This window comes from Leptopilina heterotoma, unplaced genomic scaffold (assembly GCF_015476425.1).
Source record: "Leptopilina heterotoma isolate Lh14 unplaced genomic scaffold, ASM1547642v1 Lhet_166, whole genome shotgun sequence".
In the NCBI taxonomy this organism is placed as follows: domain Eukaryota; kingdom Metazoa; phylum Arthropoda; class Insecta; order Hymenoptera; family Figitidae; genus Leptopilina; species Leptopilina heterotoma.
The window spans coordinates 1,129,325-1,145,516 of NW_025110882.1; the positions used below are offsets into that span (position 1 = coordinate 1,129,325).

General features: G+C 30.4%; 3 protein-coding genes across 5 annotated transcripts; 1 reads left to right on the top strand and 2 right to left on the bottom strand.

Moving 5' to 3' along the window:
* Positions 1 to 214: 214 nt before the first annotated feature.
* LOC122499179 lies at positions 215 to 1,624 on the bottom strand. The gene is made up of 4 exons (XM_043607343.1): positions 1,370 to 1,624; positions 922 to 1,053; positions 772 to 851; positions 215 to 534 (listed from the first exon to the last, which is right to left on the bottom strand). Exons 1-4 carry the CDS (start codon positions 1,383 to 1,385, stop codon positions 421 to 423), a joined length of 342 nt encoding a protein of 113 aa, XP_043463278.1. The 5' UTR covers positions 1,386 to 1,624; the 3' UTR covers positions 215 to 420.
* Positions 1,028 to 12,243, top strand: LOC122499177 (calcineurin-binding protein cabin-1-like). Of its 2 annotated transcripts, none has more exons than XM_043607339.1 (21): positions 1,028 to 1,169; positions 1,237 to 1,324; positions 1,918 to 2,171; positions 2,467 to 4,340; positions 4,412 to 4,564; positions 4,639 to 4,827; positions 4,923 to 5,063; positions 5,136 to 5,316; positions 5,422 to 5,546; positions 5,622 to 5,817; positions 5,890 to 6,043; positions 6,110 to 6,257; positions 6,341 to 7,117; positions 7,273 to 8,407; positions 8,538 to 8,796; positions 8,876 to 9,126; positions 9,244 to 9,407; positions 9,483 to 9,756; positions 9,814 to 9,942; positions 10,024 to 10,231; positions 10,571 to 12,243. In XM_043607339.1, the coding sequence occupies exons 3-21, from the start codon at positions 2,088 to 2,090 to the stop codon at positions 11,704 to 11,706; spliced, it is 7,578 nt and encodes a 2,525-aa protein (XP_043463274.1). In that variant the 5' UTR covers positions 1,028 to 1,169; positions 1,237 to 1,324; positions 1,918 to 2,087; the 3' UTR covers positions 11,707 to 12,243. The 2 variants fall into 2 exon arrangements, with proteins under 2 accessions (XP_043463274.1, XP_043463273.1); XM_043607338.1 differs by having other exon boundaries at positions 8,873 to 9,126; positions 10,571 to 12,241.
* Positions 12,244 to 12,871: 628 nt separating this feature from the next.
* LOC122499181 (regucalcin-like) lies at positions 12,872 to 16,018 on the bottom strand. Of its 2 annotated transcripts, XM_043607348.1 has the most exons (7): positions 15,902 to 16,018; positions 15,368 to 15,441; positions 14,705 to 14,874; positions 14,381 to 14,590; positions 14,007 to 14,216; positions 13,813 to 13,925; positions 12,872 to 13,672 (listed from the first exon to the last, which is right to left on the bottom strand). In XM_043607348.1, the coding sequence occupies exons 2-7, from the start codon at positions 15,424 to 15,426 to the stop codon at positions 13,442 to 13,444; spliced, it is 993 nt and encodes a 330-aa protein (XP_043463283.1). In that variant the 5' UTR covers positions 15,427 to 15,441; positions 15,902 to 16,018; the 3' UTR covers positions 12,872 to 13,441. The 2 variants fall into 2 exon arrangements, with proteins under 2 accessions (XP_043463283.1, XP_043463284.1); XM_043607349.1 differs by lacking the exons at positions 15,368 to 15,441; positions 15,902 to 16,018 and adding an exon at positions 15,076 to 15,358.
* Positions 16,019 to 16,192: the final 174 nt, after the last annotated feature.

Sequence of the window (16,192 nt, forward strand, 5' to 3'; positions counted from 1 at the left end):
AGGCCATTAAGGTAATTACGACAATTTTATGTCCCTTTACGTCTCTTTACGCCCTTAACGTAACTTTACGTAAGACTTTCGATTGTTTTCGATTTATCGCTATATTCAACATGGACGCGGATCCACCAACAATGCATATGTTTTTATTTTTATTTCACTCTTGCGAATAAATAAAATATGTCAAACAAATATACAGGTATTTATAAAGAGTAAATTTAAATTAAAATCGTTTGTTTTATGTGTATAAATAGTTTTTAAATGTTTACAGTCTTATAATATAATAAATCGAAGGACACTTTTTTAAAGAGGTTATTTTTTAGAGTGACAATTGACAACAATAGGTTGTTTGTTATAAAATAAATGCATATTCTAACATTATTTACACTGAATGAATGTGATTTTTAAATTATAATAAAATGATTATTCGTAAACATCGGGATGATTTATAGTCACTAATACCGTAAATATTGCTATCGTTCCCAAAATCCCGGTAACAATCGCTGCAACCAATTGCGGGCATCGCTTAAACATCACCTATGAATTTTATATTCTCATTATATTTTTTCAAAAATTAATTAACTTTAAATAAATTAATAAAAGTCATTTAATTCTGTCAATAATATATTTGTAATTTATTATTTTAATTATACTTGAAATTGTTGTGTAATTGTAACGTATTGTTTAATTTTCTGCTTGAATTATTTATTACTTGTACTTTAATCACTTTTTAATTGATAAATATTATACTACTATAATTAAAAAGATTCTTACCATCAGTAAAATTATTATTGTTAAAACAAATACGGAACCAACTGGCAAAAGATATGTTGCCGCTCCATATTTTTCTGAATCTATACATAATTAAGTTTTAGCATTATTTTATCGACTCATTTATTAATTTAAGAAAAATAAAATTCTTACTTTTTCTAAACCAATGATTATATGTTCCAAAATTTGCCATACGTATTCTTCGAATTAAAATATGTTTTTTGTTTTCAGAATTTAATCCATTTACATAATCCAATGACTGATTTTCATCCATATAAAAATCTCCTGAAGGAAAAATTGAATTAATTTAAATAACCTTATCACTAAGGATGTTTTTAATTATATAAAAATGCACAAGCTTGTTTCACAGTTTTCAAAATTAAAAAGAAATTTTTTCTAAGGTGAGTATTTTCATTTTGCATAAAAGTTTGATTTTTATTTAATTTTTGTTTACAAATTTTATTTTAGTGCGAATACGAGCAGTGTCATAATTAAAGAAAGAAGATTTCCATTCAAGAGTAAATAAAGCAAATTGATAATTAAGAAAATAATTTTGGTAAGTGTCAATAAAGACAGAACTATTAAAATATTTTATTTTTACCTGAAAAAGACAGCATGATTTTTATTTTCAATCATTAAATCTTTTCGAAACAATAGGAATTCTTCGGGTTATTTTTTATTAGATTTTACATAATTATTGCTTTCCTCCAATGATGAAAACTCTTACAAAAGGATTTCCTTTTCATCTTGAAACTTTATGGCTAGTCGGTGCACTATTTAGTCTTGATTTATTCCTCACGTGATAAACAGTGTCAAAGGTTTGCAATAAACTAAAAAAACATCGTCTTTCATTCATCTTCATTTAAGATATAATCATCTCGATTTAGATAAAAGAAGTAATGAAAACTAACAGCTCAATAATTGAAAGTAAATAAGCTTTTTAACATAAATTGAGGATAAAAATTATATATTATATATTTTATCGTCATAAATATTTAAACAAAGTTCATAAAAATATGAAAATTTTTGTTTACATTTTGCCACAAATTGATTATTTTTAAAATTTACCGCCTATTTATTATTTTTATAAAAGAAGCGTTGTCTTTTATTTAATAATGTTTATTAATTTGTTATATTTATTATTAACAGGTAAACTATTTGGAATATCATCTGAACCGATCGAGATTATTAAGATAAATTTATAGTAAATAGAAGTTGTGCATTACGCGCAATTACAAATATGGCGTTTTGTACAGCGCTGAACCGGTTGTAATGTTTTTTGCAAATATTGTGATTTTTTACTGAAATACATTTTAAAAATGATAAGAATAACAGCATTGAATGAGGTTTTGACCGGGAGTGATGATGAAGAAGATGTTACAACAATTACAAAAGAAGCTGAGGTAAATTTACAACAATATTATATTCCCAAGCGAACTTAACCTCCAAATGAGTTCCGGATGTTAACAATAATGAAATATTTAGAAAATTCTTGCTAATCAATTTCTCTAATATTAAATCTTTTTTATTTTTAAAAATGTTTATTAATTACGAGAGAATAAAATTAGTTTTTTTGTTGTCCAACAGTTTCACATAAGTACATTCCTTTGTTGTTTATTATTATTATTATATTATTGTATATAGAGATACGTTATTTAATTTTGACAAAGATTAAGTAGAAAATTTTTTTTCTTTTAGGAGCAAATTGCCCTTACGGAATACAACAGAGCATTGCAATTGATGCAAGAAAAAAAGAAAGAAGATGCTTTAGTTGTCTTGAAAGATTTGCTCGATACGGAACTTTTGGATCAGGTTGAGAAACCGGAAACACCTGATGGACAATCACGACCAATGTTGTCGCTAAAATACGCGTGTTTCAAAAACATTGGAAGCATTCAAAACGAATTGGAAAACTATGAGGACGCTATTGAGAATTATTGGGAAGCTACGACTTTAGACGATGCGGATGTCACTCTTTGGCATAGAATTGGAATGTTGGCGATGAAAATATCAAAACTTGAACTCGCTTGTTCGGCCTTTAAACAAGGCTTAAAATGCAATCCAAATCATTGGCCATGTTTGGACAATATTATCATTGCTTTGTACGCGGTTCCCGATTATATGAATTGTTTACTTTACATTTCAATGGCTCTTGAACGCGACTCAACGTACATTCGAGGCCTGGCTTATCGTAATCAAATTTTCAAACATGTGCCTTGTCTCGAGGAATCATACAAACTTTACAATAGCGATTGGGCCTTGGATCCACCTCTCGATACTGAATATGATACTATAATTGGCGAAAAATTATTGGAAGAGGCGGAGGAAATTTCCAAAAGATGGGCAGAAGCTTGTCGACCTGAATTTCATTTAAATCCTCTACCTCTTTTGACTTTTCATAAACCTCTAGCGCAATATTCCTGGTTTGAATTGGGTGAGCGATTGGTAAACATTCACGAGTACGTGTTCAAGAACGATATCAGCTTCGCCAGTAAACTCAGCATTGTTGTTGAGAACTCGGAAGATGTCGAGAAAAAAGTATCAGTCAATAATGATCAACAGGAAAATGTTGATTCGAAAATTATGGAAATTGACGACGATGTAGAAATAAAAATTGAGGAAGAGTTGGAAATTATAAAAAAGGAAGAGGAACAAAAAAAGGAAGAAGAACGAAAAAAGGATGAAGAACGAAAAAAGGAGGAAGAACGAAAAAAAGAGGAAGAACGAAAAAAGGATGAAGAACGAAAAAAAGAGGAAGAGAGAAAAGAGGAAGAAAAACGAAGAAAAGAGGAAGAAGAGCGGAAAGAGAAGGAACGAAAAGAAGAAGAGCAAAGAAAGGAAGCAGAAAAGAAGCTAGAAGAGGAACGAAGGAAAGAAGAGGAAAGAAACAAGGAAGAAGACGATCCGCCAGTGTTTGAAATCGATGACGATACTCCAGTTTCAGATAACGATGTCCTGATGGAAGTTGACAACGACGATGATATAAAATCCGGTTCAAGTGACATTCAAGTCATCGAATTGGAGGATCCATTAAAATTTTCCGAATCGGATGTAATTCCTCTGGACGATGATAATGATTTCAAATTTTTTGATCCTGATATCGATCTAGAGAAATTGTCACAGGAAAAAGAAATCGACAAAGTACCAATTGAGACAGAAATTGAAAAATTAGCACATAAGAAAACTGAAAAATTATCAGATCAAAAGGAACCGGAAAAATTACCCCTTGAGAAGGAAGAGGAAAAATCAAAGAAACAGGAGGAAAAATCGATGGAGAAATTAGAAGATAACGAAACTCTTAAACAAAACGATAAATCGAATGATAAAACCAGTGAAAAATCATCAAAGGTCGATGAAAAATTGAACTCCGAAAAATCGGAGAATAAAGACGAGAGTCAAAAAGTAAAGAAAAGACGAAGAAGTTCTCTTTGTTTTTTACAACAATGGCACTGGAGTGCAAATAATACGAGAAAATCGGCAAGAGTTCGTGGTGGATCCAATCGAAAAGAAGCCGAAAGAGACGACGTTCTTTTAGAGGAAACATTACGTCGAATCTTTCCCAGCAGTTTACTGTAAGTTCTGTTCATTTCATTTCAGTATTTTTTTAAACGCAGTCTAAAACTACTTAATATTTCCCTATTAGATCTGAAAATGTAAAGTTTTCACGAGAAGAGCCTTCGAAATCTATGGACGATTCGATGGATACAATGGATTTGTATCAATTATTTGCTAATAAAGAAAATGCCGAAGGAATTGTAAGTGCAGAAAGTTCAAAACCAACGAGTCCTCAAGACTGGTAAGTACTTTGAATTTTTAATTCCTGAATTATTAAATTATTTATTATTTATGAAGCAATTTTTTTTATCACAGCGGGCAGCAAAATTATTTCGGATCGGATTCGGAAAAAGCAGATGTCGAATCTTTTATCAATGAACATAGTTGTAAAAATAACTTGATGATCATAATAGCAAAATATACAGAATTTTTGTGCACTAAATGGAATCTTGAGTGGCCGAAAGGACTCTCTGAAATATATTTACAGGCTTATAAGTTTACAAGGTAGAAAAAAAATTGAAGTTCTTTTAGAAAACTAACCTCTTTTTAACTAATCATGCTTTAATTTTTTAAAAACTGTAATTTTTTTCTAATTTAAGAGAACACATTCCACACGCCCCTTTTGGCGATGAATCGGATGACGAGATTTTAAAATTAGATTCGGAAATGGCTTTATTATTTGGAGAACTTTATACTGATCAATGGATGGACAATAAACCGGAAGTTGTTCCACCTTCAAAGTAATAATTATATAAAAGTATTTTTCTATTTAACATACGAATATTTTTTTATAAAATTGTAAATGTTTCTAGTTTAAAAACCTTTGGGAATGGAATGCCATCCGAGGAACTTGGATACATTATTTTCTCGAGTGTCAGAAATAATTTGTTTAACGAGGAGAATTTACTTTTCTTGTTACGAGTTTTATGGCTGAAGGCAAATATATATCTTTGCCAAGGAGAAATGGACATTGTTGTTGATACTTTAGAATTGGTAAGTTTTAAATAAATAATCTGATTCATTAAAAATTAATAGGAGTTTTTAAATATTATAATTAAATAAATCATAAATTAATTAAAAATTAACGATATCTTTCAGTTGTTGAATTACATGCGCCAGTTGAACGGCGAAATTCCCAGCGCATTTCTCAAGCTTAAAAATTGTAAATACCATTCTCACATAAGTATTAAGGCTGTTGAAAAATTATTACTGTCGATCAGAAGGTTAGTAAATTTAACCTAAGACGATGTTTATCCTAAACTTTTTTGATTTTTCAACTTATATTTTAATTTTTCCAGGGGTCAGAAACTTAAGGAAATTAAAAAACTTCATGATGAAAAGAAATATGTTGAGCTTGTAGGAATTTTAAAAGAAACTTTCCAGTTTACAAAACAAGCGAGTCGAAGTGGAGTTAACAATAACGGTGTTATTGTGGATCGAGTTGATCAACTTAACATGTTATTGGACAGTTTATGGAAACTCGAAGAATACGAGGCAAGGATTAAAATAAAAATAATTTTAACAAATTTCGAAACTTAAATAATTATATTTATTTTATTATTTCAGGAATGTTATATTTGGTCCGAAGCTTGTTTAAATGAAGCCTGGAAAACTTACATAAACAGTTCAGATGAAACTGTACAGAAAAGATGGCTTAATACAATTTTAAAAATTCTTGAAAAATTGGATGCCTGCACCTCCGAAGTTAGCATCTTTATAGGTGAGAAAGATAATTTTAAATTTCTCTAAATTTAAACAACTTTCACAACAAAATTAAATATTTTAGTGCAATACTTGAATCCTGAAAATCGATCTCGTCTGGTGCAAAATTTAGTTCATATAGTATGTCATCAACTGGATGTGCCTGATAACGTCACGGAAATGACTTTCAAAACTATCTTGCCTTGGATTTTGCTTCATTCTATTTTACAATTGTAAGTAAAAAATTTATTCCAAGTGTTAGTATAATTAATTTTAAATTCATTGAACGTTACAATTTAATTTAATTTAATTACAGTGAAGAAGATAAAGAGAGAGCAAAATCAACTCTAACCGATAAAAACAAAAGTCAATCCTCACAAAATTTAGAATCCGATGAAGAAGACGAGGATAAAGATATTCCAGCATCTTTAATGATTCTTTTCATAGCTCACGATTTTCTGGGTCGTCGACGTTGGTGTACAATGGATCAAGCGAAACTTCTTATTTTTATAATGAATCTGATAATACCTAAACTTCGTAGTCCGCAATATTCAAATATTCGTGACAAATTAACAAAGTATTTGGAACAAATTTTCTATTGCCTTTACGGACATCCAGTGAGACAAAATAAATCGAGACCGAAACATCTTGAGGATCATGACGTTAAACAAATTGAAATCACTTGGCAAACAGCTCAATACCTTATTGATTTTTATCGACCGGACGTTCTACCGGATTTTGATAGTCCGAAAGCGTTATCTATTTCAGCCGACACTGAATCACTTTTCAAACGAATCGGTAAACTCATTCCGCAGGAAAGTGATCCTAATTTAATTTTAGATGACATGACTGATTATATTACGGGCGATAGAGAGAACATGCCAAGTGTCGCAAAACCACCCACTGATCAAATCTCGATCCTCTATTATTTACTTGCGGATTATTATCATAAAAACCAAAAGTGGAATTTAGCTAGTAAATATTATTTGCTACATTTGTGTTTTCAACCGAGCGACATTAATTCTTGGGTTGGATTGGCAATGACTACTGGAACTTCACTCGAAACCTGGCTCAATAATTGTCGTCCAAACATGTGAGTTTTTATTACCAATAATCATTTTAAATCAATCACAATTATACATTTTCAATTAAAACTAAACCAAATTTTAATAGCTGGATTTATACAAATTTCTTTATAATTCATTTAAATTAGTTTTTATATTATTTTTTAAAAAAATCCGTTTTCAGGAAAGAAGACAATTTTTTCGTTAAAGCGAAACTTACTCAATGCAGTTATCAACGTGCTATCGAATTATCGCCAGCTAGTTTGGTTATTTGGACGGAATACGGGAATTTTGTCTATGTGATTCATTCCTTCTGCTCGCGTCTTTTAAAGGCTGAAAGTGAATCACTGAATATGGAAAGATTTCGAGTTTTGGAAACACGAAAAGAAGAAATGCTTTCAATAGCCGCCAATTGTTTCTCATCAGCAAGTCGTATTTTTATTACTTGTCAGGGAATTGACAAATTGCAGGACGAGCGCTGGCTTTATCAATACATGTTAGCAAAAATTGCCGAAAAGCAAAACGAAGATCCGCCCGTATTCCTCGATCATTATTCAAAAGCATCGGAATTATTACAGCAATGCGACGCTGAATATCCAGGACGAATAAATCACAAAACACCACAAAACCTCTCAGTGGAAGCATTAGAAGTACATTATCGAATTCACGCCAGTATACTGAAATATTTAGAGCAACATGAGGGAAAGCCTTTGAAAAAATCTATAGGAAAATTATTTGAGGAACATCTCAATAAATGTGCCCAAGGTCCATTCATGAAATTCCCATCGAAATTAAATTTTAATTCTGAACTTGATAAAGTATCAAAATCAATTCAAGGACAAAATATCTTGAAAGCAAATGCTGTTCAAAATCGTTCGAGTAGCATTGAGGAAATTGAAATTGTCGATAAATCGTCACAAAATAAAGTTGAGAGTTTAAAAATAGAGAATCGTAAACGATGTTCCGAGGAGCCAATTTCAGATAATGCTAAAAGAATAAAATTATCTGCAGTTTCTCATCTTCAATTAATGCAGGATGTTGTCGCATTGATTGACGATCTAATTGATAATGTTTGCGAAATTGCGGTTCAAAATAAAGGAAGTAATGAAGAAGTCACAATTATTTCGAGTGATGACAATGATGAAGCCAGGACGCAAGTGAGGACTGACGTAATTGAATTTCCCATGGGAGGAAATGGTTATTCCATGAATCGTCAAAACTCCATTGCCAAAGAGTCTGCGGAGAATGTGGAAAAAATGCAAACATCCACGATTGAAGAAGATTCCAGTAAAATTGATTCACGGAAAGAAGAAAGACAGGTGTGTAATTATTGATATACATTAAATATTTATTTTAGAAATTTAATAATAGGATTATGACATTTATTAAATTTAAATTAATTAAAAATTTTGGTTTACTTCATTTTTAAATTTATTTCTTTTATCACAGGAGGTAGAAATGAAGGAAAAATTTGTTGAAAGGAAAAAAATATTGCGGAAGGAAGGGACTTTAGCTCGAAGAGGTTCTCAAGAAAGTACAACGACTCAAACGAGCACGACTGAGACGAATAATTCCAGTTCGAGCAGCAGTGATGATAGTTCAAGTAGTGAAGAAAGTTCAGACAGTGACAGTTCCAGTGACAGCGACAGTGAGACGGCAGAGAGTGAAGTCGAGAAAAAGAAAAAAGAAAACGGAAATTCTGACGAAGGTATGAAATATATACTATTTATAGCGCATACAGAAACTGAGTTTGGAGAGTTTTTAAATTTTAAATTTAATTTTAGAAGAATGTTTTAACGACAACGAAACTGCATCGCTAATCGCTCACTGTTTAGCTGGATTGGAACAGTGTCTTTTAAGGTTCCCCGAACACTACAAATCGCTATATCGAATGGCCCATTTCTTCTATTATAATAAAGTTGCCAAGAATTCTACAACCTGCCGGCAATTACTGTTGGAAACTTATTCCTGTCAATTTTATCAATCACAAACAGTACAAGGACTTTTTACCGATAGAAAAAGTACCAATTTTTTTAATGTAAGTACTCATACACAAATCCGTTTTAATTTTAATTTAAACAATTTAACTTACCTTCAAGTAATTTCTTACTATTAATCCTCTGAGAATAAAATAAAAATTTTTCTTTTTCACCAGGGTGTCTGGAGGTTACCAAGTCATGAAATTGATAGATCGGGAAGTTTTGCCTCTCATATGTCGAGATGTGTCGTGTTATTGATGCAAGTTTTGAAAGAAACGGGAGACAGTAAAATGCTTATGGAACTTTGCGTTCAGCTTCAAAAAGTTCCCGAATCCGACAAGTAAAGCCTTCGTTTTTTTTAACTATTTTATTATTAATTGGTTGAAATTAATTATATGATTTTTTATTATTTTAGGAAATATTTGAGGGATTCGGAAAGAGAACAACTTTGTCGTCAGGCTTGGACTCTTTGTGTTCAAACACTGAGGAGTAGGATTCAATCAATGGATCCACCTTCGACGACCAATGTCTCACAATTGCCGAGAGCTGACAAAAGAACTCAAGCTTTACTTGATGTTTATCAGATTCATGTGCAAATTGGCAAGAAAGAATCCCAGTGGTCGGAGTCGCAGATTTATACTGCTCGTAATTTATTGGTTCAGGCTTATAAAGCGTACATTGGAACAAAAGTGAGTATTTATTTTTTAAGAACTGCAGTAAAGGAACTAATTTTTTTTCTTTTAAAGAATGTGGAAGGAAATGTCGTCGAGGCTGCTCTAAAGTACTGCCAACAGGCGAACAAAACTGCAGCCATTTCTATCCTGACACCAGTTGCAACTACCTCAACTTCCGCCACGACCACCGTTACTGTAAATGTACTATCAATTATTATCAATTTGCTACGGTTTATCAAAAAATCGTGACAGACGATTTATTTATAGTTGAAATTTTTTCAGACTACTGCATCGAATTCAACATCGACGAGCGTTCCACAGGTGACGCAGAGTCGGAAGCCACCGAAGGCGGCGTCGTCAGCAATAGGCCGACCACGTGGACGTCCCAAGAACGTTAACAATCAACTCCAGAGCCTACAGCACGACAGTATGAGTAATCAATTTAGTTCTAAAGGAGCGTATTCGAATTATGTCAATAGCGCAGCTTCAGGTAATCGTTCACTAATGAATCCATATTGTTTGAATCCGTTATTTGATCCGAGCATGTTTGCCGCCATGTTGACATCTGGCATGGGCGGTGGCGTGATGGATCCTTTCTCAGCGATGAATTACTTGAGTCAGATGGGAAGCTATCAAGACATTCTCAGACAATATCAAAGTAATATCTCATCAATAACGAATTTAGCAACTAGTCTCAGTAACACGTCGGGCAATGTCACCAACATGAGCAATGCCTTGACGATGAGTAACACGACGACTAGTAATAGTATTAATTCAACCCCAAATATCAATCAGTTTGGCAACTTGAATAATCTCAGTAATTTAACAGTCAAACAGATGCTAAACCTGGCTAATAATTCAGCGACAACGGCACCGCGACCAACACCACTCTACCAACAATCGTCGTCAAAGACAACCACAACTACCACCACCACCACAACCTCTAGTTCATCGATTAAGGAACGACCAGACATCTCAATAACGCCTGTCGGTTCGACATCGAATTACAAACAAAAATTCCCCCCAAATACCACTTCACCCCAAACAAAAGCGACATCATCATCATCATCATCATCCCAAATGTCATTGCTTAAAAATTCACCAACTCTGGCAAAACCGACAGCGACAAAGTCAAATCCCCCACCTTCCATTTCCACAGTCGCGAAACCATTTTCCCCTCCCGTAAAATCGTCTTCTCTCGGAAAATCAGCTCCTCTTTCGAAAGCAATTGCAAATCCGATCCCAAAACCAATTCCCTCAACGAAACCAGCCCCACAAATACGAGTACCAAATACTCCTCAACCTGCCCACAATTCCCTCCCCTACACGCAACACAAAAACACTGTAGCCGTCAGTCCAAGTGTCCTGATAAAACCCCCAACACTTCCAATGCAGAATCGCGCCGGAACCACCCTTCAGGATAAATTAAAATCAAAAAAGCAACCACAACAAACCTCTATCACGAATCCGGCAAAAAAGCAAAAATCATCGACAAGTTTGCCTCAAGCATTGCCAACCTATCATCACCTACAACCACAATTCTCTCCCACCTCGCAACATTTTTTATCCGAATTGAGCGTCTCGGTGAATCCAGTTGGCAAGGTACCATGTTCCAAATCACCAAATATTCGTACTAAACAAAAACCCATTAAACCCGTGGAATTATCATCACCAAGTTCTTCAATGAGCCAAGCAAAAGTCAATGAAACTCTCTCGGCACTCAACCAACTACAGCAGCACTCAGCAATTGAAATAATTCCACAGCAAAAAAGTCAGACTCTGGATTTTGCTAAGAATCTACCAAAATCAATTAACATTATGCCTCAAGGTATGCCCGAGAGTCTAAAAACATCCGGCGATCTTTCCGTATTCGAAATACCAAAAAAAAGTGCTAATCCAACTAATAAAAGAAACGAAAAATCTGCATCGAAAGACAGTGTTGAAATTATCACATTGGACGACTGAAATTATTTCACGATTCGGCGATAATTTTTTTTTTTCTTCAATGCCGAATCGTGACTTAAAAACATAAAAGTAGAGATTAAATCGATAGTTTGATCAGAAATCAAAGAACTAAAAAAAATTGTTCGTGAAATAAATGAAAATTGTGTAGAAGCGAAACTATGAAGGCGATAGATTTTCGCTGATTCATTGATATTGACGATGAGCAAATTCGAATTATTATGTACAGAGAAATATTTTGCAAATTACATAATTGGTAAAGATATTTTTTTACAGTTTCGATCACAATGTAGATACAAAACTTCGAAACTTGATAAAAAAAAAAGTTCTTTCGAGTAAAAAAAATTATGAAAAAATACTTTTTTAATAGAGAATAATTTATAGGTATAGCTGTTACAGTTTTGTTTTCAACTTTCATTGAAAACAAAATAGTAAATTTCAACTGTCGAATTGTAAATTTCTATTTTCATTGAATCTGATTCAATCTTTTTTTCCCGCAATTTTATTTACATTTTTGCAAAAAAAATTATTTTTGTATTCATAATTGAAATTAGATTCTAAAATTGTAAACTTATTTACAAAATTAATACTTTCATTATATTTATTACAGTATAAGCATTTTTTATTACAATTAAAAAATTGAATCTATAAATGGTGAAATTAAAGTTTGTTAGCAATTACAATTTAAATTGTAAATTTAGATCAAATTGTAATTTTCTATTTTCGTTTTATGTTCAATCTTTTTTACATGTATAATTTTTTTTTTTAATATAGTTAAAATTACAAAGTTCTATAATTATTGTAGTGCAATAGGTATTTGTTTATAACTAGATAAAAAAATGAATCCATAAATTATGAAATCAAATTTACAAATAAAATTAAATTCACAAAATTGAAAATTATATTAAATTAAAAAAATAAATACATACAATTTCGAATCTAAATTTCAGAATAAAATTTAGTTGTATTGAAATAATAATTTTTTTGCAATTATAAAAATGATTATTATCCAAAGTTTATTTTCTTTTTTCATTTTGAGTATAAAATCAAAAAAAAAGTTACAACCTTATCAGTTGGTATTATGTACATTTTTTTTAAATGCTCATTCGCTACTCGTGGACAAATGGTAAAAATTGTTAAATATTCGGAAAACCAAAAAGAAGGAGAATTTATGTTGAAAACTTTTTAATTTATAATCATGAATACAAAAGCATCGTCAGAGACAGTGAAATTAAGTTTAAAAATGCAATTAATAGTATTATTTTCATCAAAACGTTTGTTTGTTTGTTGAACAGTACAACCGTAAAAAATTAATTTAAGACGATTGTAAAAATGTAATTTATTATTGTCCATTGTTTTATATTATATTAGTGGCTCTAGTTTTTAGAAAACAAATTATTTAGCATATTAACATTTTATAAATACTTGAAGTATCAAAAAGAATTTGTGATAATTTTTTTTCTCACGTGTATAAATCGTTAACATAGTCGCATATATAATTATTTATATTTTCCTTAAATGCGTAACAATAAATAGCAAATTTTGATACAAAAGAAATTTGTTAGAATTTTTACTCTTTAACCAATTTTGTTTGTCAAGTGTAGATTAATTCTTTTTCTCTTTTTTGTTGAGATAAAAATAAAATTTATTTTTGTTTTATATTTTTTACTTTTTAGTAGAAAAGAATTGTTTCTTTTGCTAAAACCAGAGGAGAGATTTTAATAATTAATCAAATTCTTTATTTACTTAATTTAAAAGAATGTGGAGGATATCCTTTCACACCTAAATTTTTCAGAGCGAAAATTTGACCGCCCTTTGAATCAACAATTTTATTGGGGAAATCGTAAGATGCTGTTGTGACATATAAAATATCGAAATCAGCGCCACCGAAAGCTACGCTTGTTACCATTTTCGTTGGAAAATCAATCACTTTGAGAATTTTTCCATTTTTCGGATCCACACGAATCAACTGCAAATTTTTTAATGATTAGTATTTTTAGTAAATTTTTCTACTCGACAGTGTTGAATACGACATAGAATATTTTTTAGTCGAAAGAAAAGTCTATTAAATAATAAATTAATAATTAAGAACAAGAAAATTTTTTCCACCTTAGATCCATGAACTAAAGCCACCCACAAATTTCCCTCAGTATCGATAGTCATGCCATCGGGAAATCCTTGAAATCCTTTTTCCTTGACGTCAATAATAACTCGTCGATTTGCTGAAATAAAAGGTAAAATAATTTTCTATTTAGTCGAATATTTATAAATAATTTTTCTAATTCTTTTTCTATACTATTTACAGATATTTCCAGAGGGCAAATCAAAATCATAAGCAAAGACTTTATTCGTCGTTGTGTCTATGAAGTAAAACATTTTATTGTCTTTGCTCCATTCCAAACCGTTGCTTATTGAAACTGAGGAGATTTTTCTTTTCGGTTTCAATTTTCCATCGATGAGATAGAGACTTCCTACATCCGGTATATTTTTCTGATCAATCTGACACATTGTTCCTGATAAAAAATTGTGAGTATTTAACATTTTTATATTTAATTAATTATAGTTAATTATAATTTATTTTGTTTAATTTGTCAAAGCTATAGTTTATTTTGTTATTAATTTAATTAAATTCGGTTTAAAATTATTATTTATTAAATTCAGTTTAGTTTATAATTACCAGCCCATAGTCTTCCAAGTGCATCAATTTTTCCGTCGTTGAATCTGTAACCTTTCTTATTTTTTTCGATGCTAACTAATAATTTAATTTCAGGATTTTCAACATTACTTTCGCCATTCCATGTAACAATGACAATATCAGTTCCGGATGTTGCTAGTAATTTTCCCGGTTGTCCTTCGATGGTTGTGACTAAACTCACGGGGCCATTCTCTGAAAAATCGATTTTAAAAAAGGTAATTAATAATTATTATTTATTAATTTATTCATGAATATTTTATTTATAATTATTGTTTAATTTTTTTGTATTTTAGATTTAAAACAAACTTATGAAAGCGTGGAAGACTTTTCCTGTTGCCGGATCATAACTGCAAATGTGCTGTTTCCATATTTGTACAAAGTACAATTTTTGAGATCGAATATCCCAATGTGGTCCTTCTGAAAGTCCAAAAGTTGATGTAACTTTCTCGAGACTATGAACTTTCTTCAAACAATTGCTGTGGAAAATAGAAAAATATTAGGTTCGTTTTTATTTTACATTTTTACCAGTGAAATTGAAGTAAAAAATACAATAAAACAGTGAGTATACAAATTTTCCACTGTTTGACTAAAATTAAAAGAAAATTTTTCATTCCGTAAAAACTTGCAAAATAATTTCGTTTTGCGTGTAAACATATTTAATTAGAAACATTACTTACTTATTTTGTGACATTTTCTAAATTTTTAAATGATCATTAAATGACCACAATTTAAACATTCAATTTAATTCTTCACAGAATAATTATTTCAGTTAAACAGTTATTTTCTCAGTAAACAGTAATTATTTTTATTTCAGTAAATATTTTCTAGAACCGGTAGTTAATTTCTTGACATATATCTTATTTTTTTTTAGAGATCTATGTGTTTAATAATTGAGTGGCTTTTAAATGAAAAAAGATACAAAAGATATCAAAGTTAATTGCTAGCTTAATATTGAATGTAAATATACACCTTTTATCAATTATCTCTGACCAAATGAACACATAAAGTAACAGAAAAATATTTTTCATCCCAATGAGGTATTTCTGAAATTGTCAATTATGTTATCTTTAACTTAATGAATACATAGAATCAGAAAATTATTAACATTTTCATAAATCAGATAAAATAATGTTTAATGAAAACAATAATTTTTTTTCAAATAAAAATACTGTTGAGAAAAATGATAAGTAAATCAAGGAAAACAAAATAAATTTATCTTTGTTTACATTTTGAAGAATCTATTTTATTTTTCTCGACAAATTGAAAGTAAAATATTTTTAAGAAATAAAGAAATAAATTTAAATAATTAATTAGATTTTCCTAAAAATTATTTTATTGATTAATTATTCAAATTAAATTAAATCTGTTAAAGTTATTAATGTTATTAAAAATTATTAGGTAAAATTTTGAAATAATATTATAAACAATAATTTAATTTGCAAGTGAAATTTGGAAAGAATACAATTTGCAATTTAAATGCTGAATATTAAAAATTCTAATTACCAAAAATTTCAGTGTCAAATAGAATGTATTTGAAATAACAAATAAATTGTAGAATATTGGATTATTTTCTAAAGAATTCCATATATTTATCAGTAGTCTAACAATCAGGAAAAATAGTTTATTTTATCGATGATACTTTAAACAAGTTTTATAGTTAAAAACACGAACAAAAGTTTAATAAATTACGCTTTTAATGTTCAGGAATCGTAAAATTTTCTTTTAATAAACTCAAGTAATGTGGAAAATTAATAAAATTTCATTTAGTCGATTAAACAGTCATCGACTACAATA

What these genes read in the sequence shown, in the direction of transcription:
- LOC122499179 (XM_043607343.1), bottom strand. An exon ending in TAATCATTGGTTTAGAAAAA is followed by an intron (nt 852 to 921) that starts GTAAGAATTTTA and finishes AATTATGTATAG; the next exon opens with ATTCAGAAAAATATGGAGCG. An exon ending in CAATAATAATTTTACTGATG is followed by an intron (nt 535 to 771) that starts GTAAGAATCTTT and finishes TAAAATTCATAG; the next exon opens with GTGATGTTTAAGCGATGCCC.
- LOC122499177 (XM_043607338.1), top strand. Translation starts at nt 2,088, where the DNA reads ATGATAAGAATAACAGCATTGAATGAGGTTTTGACCGGGAGTGATGAT. An exon ending in CAATTACAAAAGAAGCTGAG is followed by an intron (nt 2,172 to 2,466) that starts GTAAATTTACAA and finishes TTTTTCTTTTAG; the next exon opens with GAGCAAATTGCCCTTACGGA. An exon ending in CGAAGTTAGCATCTTTATAG is followed by an intron (nt 6,044 to 6,109) that starts GTGAGAAAGATA and finishes TAAATATTTTAG; the next exon opens with TGCAATACTTGAATCCTGAA.
- LOC122499181 (XM_043607348.1), bottom strand. Translation starts at nt 15,426, where the DNA reads ATGAAAAATATTTTTCTGTTACTTTATGTGTTCATTTGGTCAGAGATA. An exon ending in AGTCTTCCACGCTTTCATAA is followed by an intron (nt 14,591 to 14,704) that starts GTTTGTTTTAAA and finishes TCGATTTTTCAG; the next exon opens with AGAATGGCCCCGTGAGTTTA. An exon ending in TTTGCCCTCTGGAAATATCT is followed by an intron (nt 13,926 to 14,006) that starts GTAAATAGTATA and finishes CTTTTATTTCAG; the next exon opens with CAAATCGACGAGTTATTATT.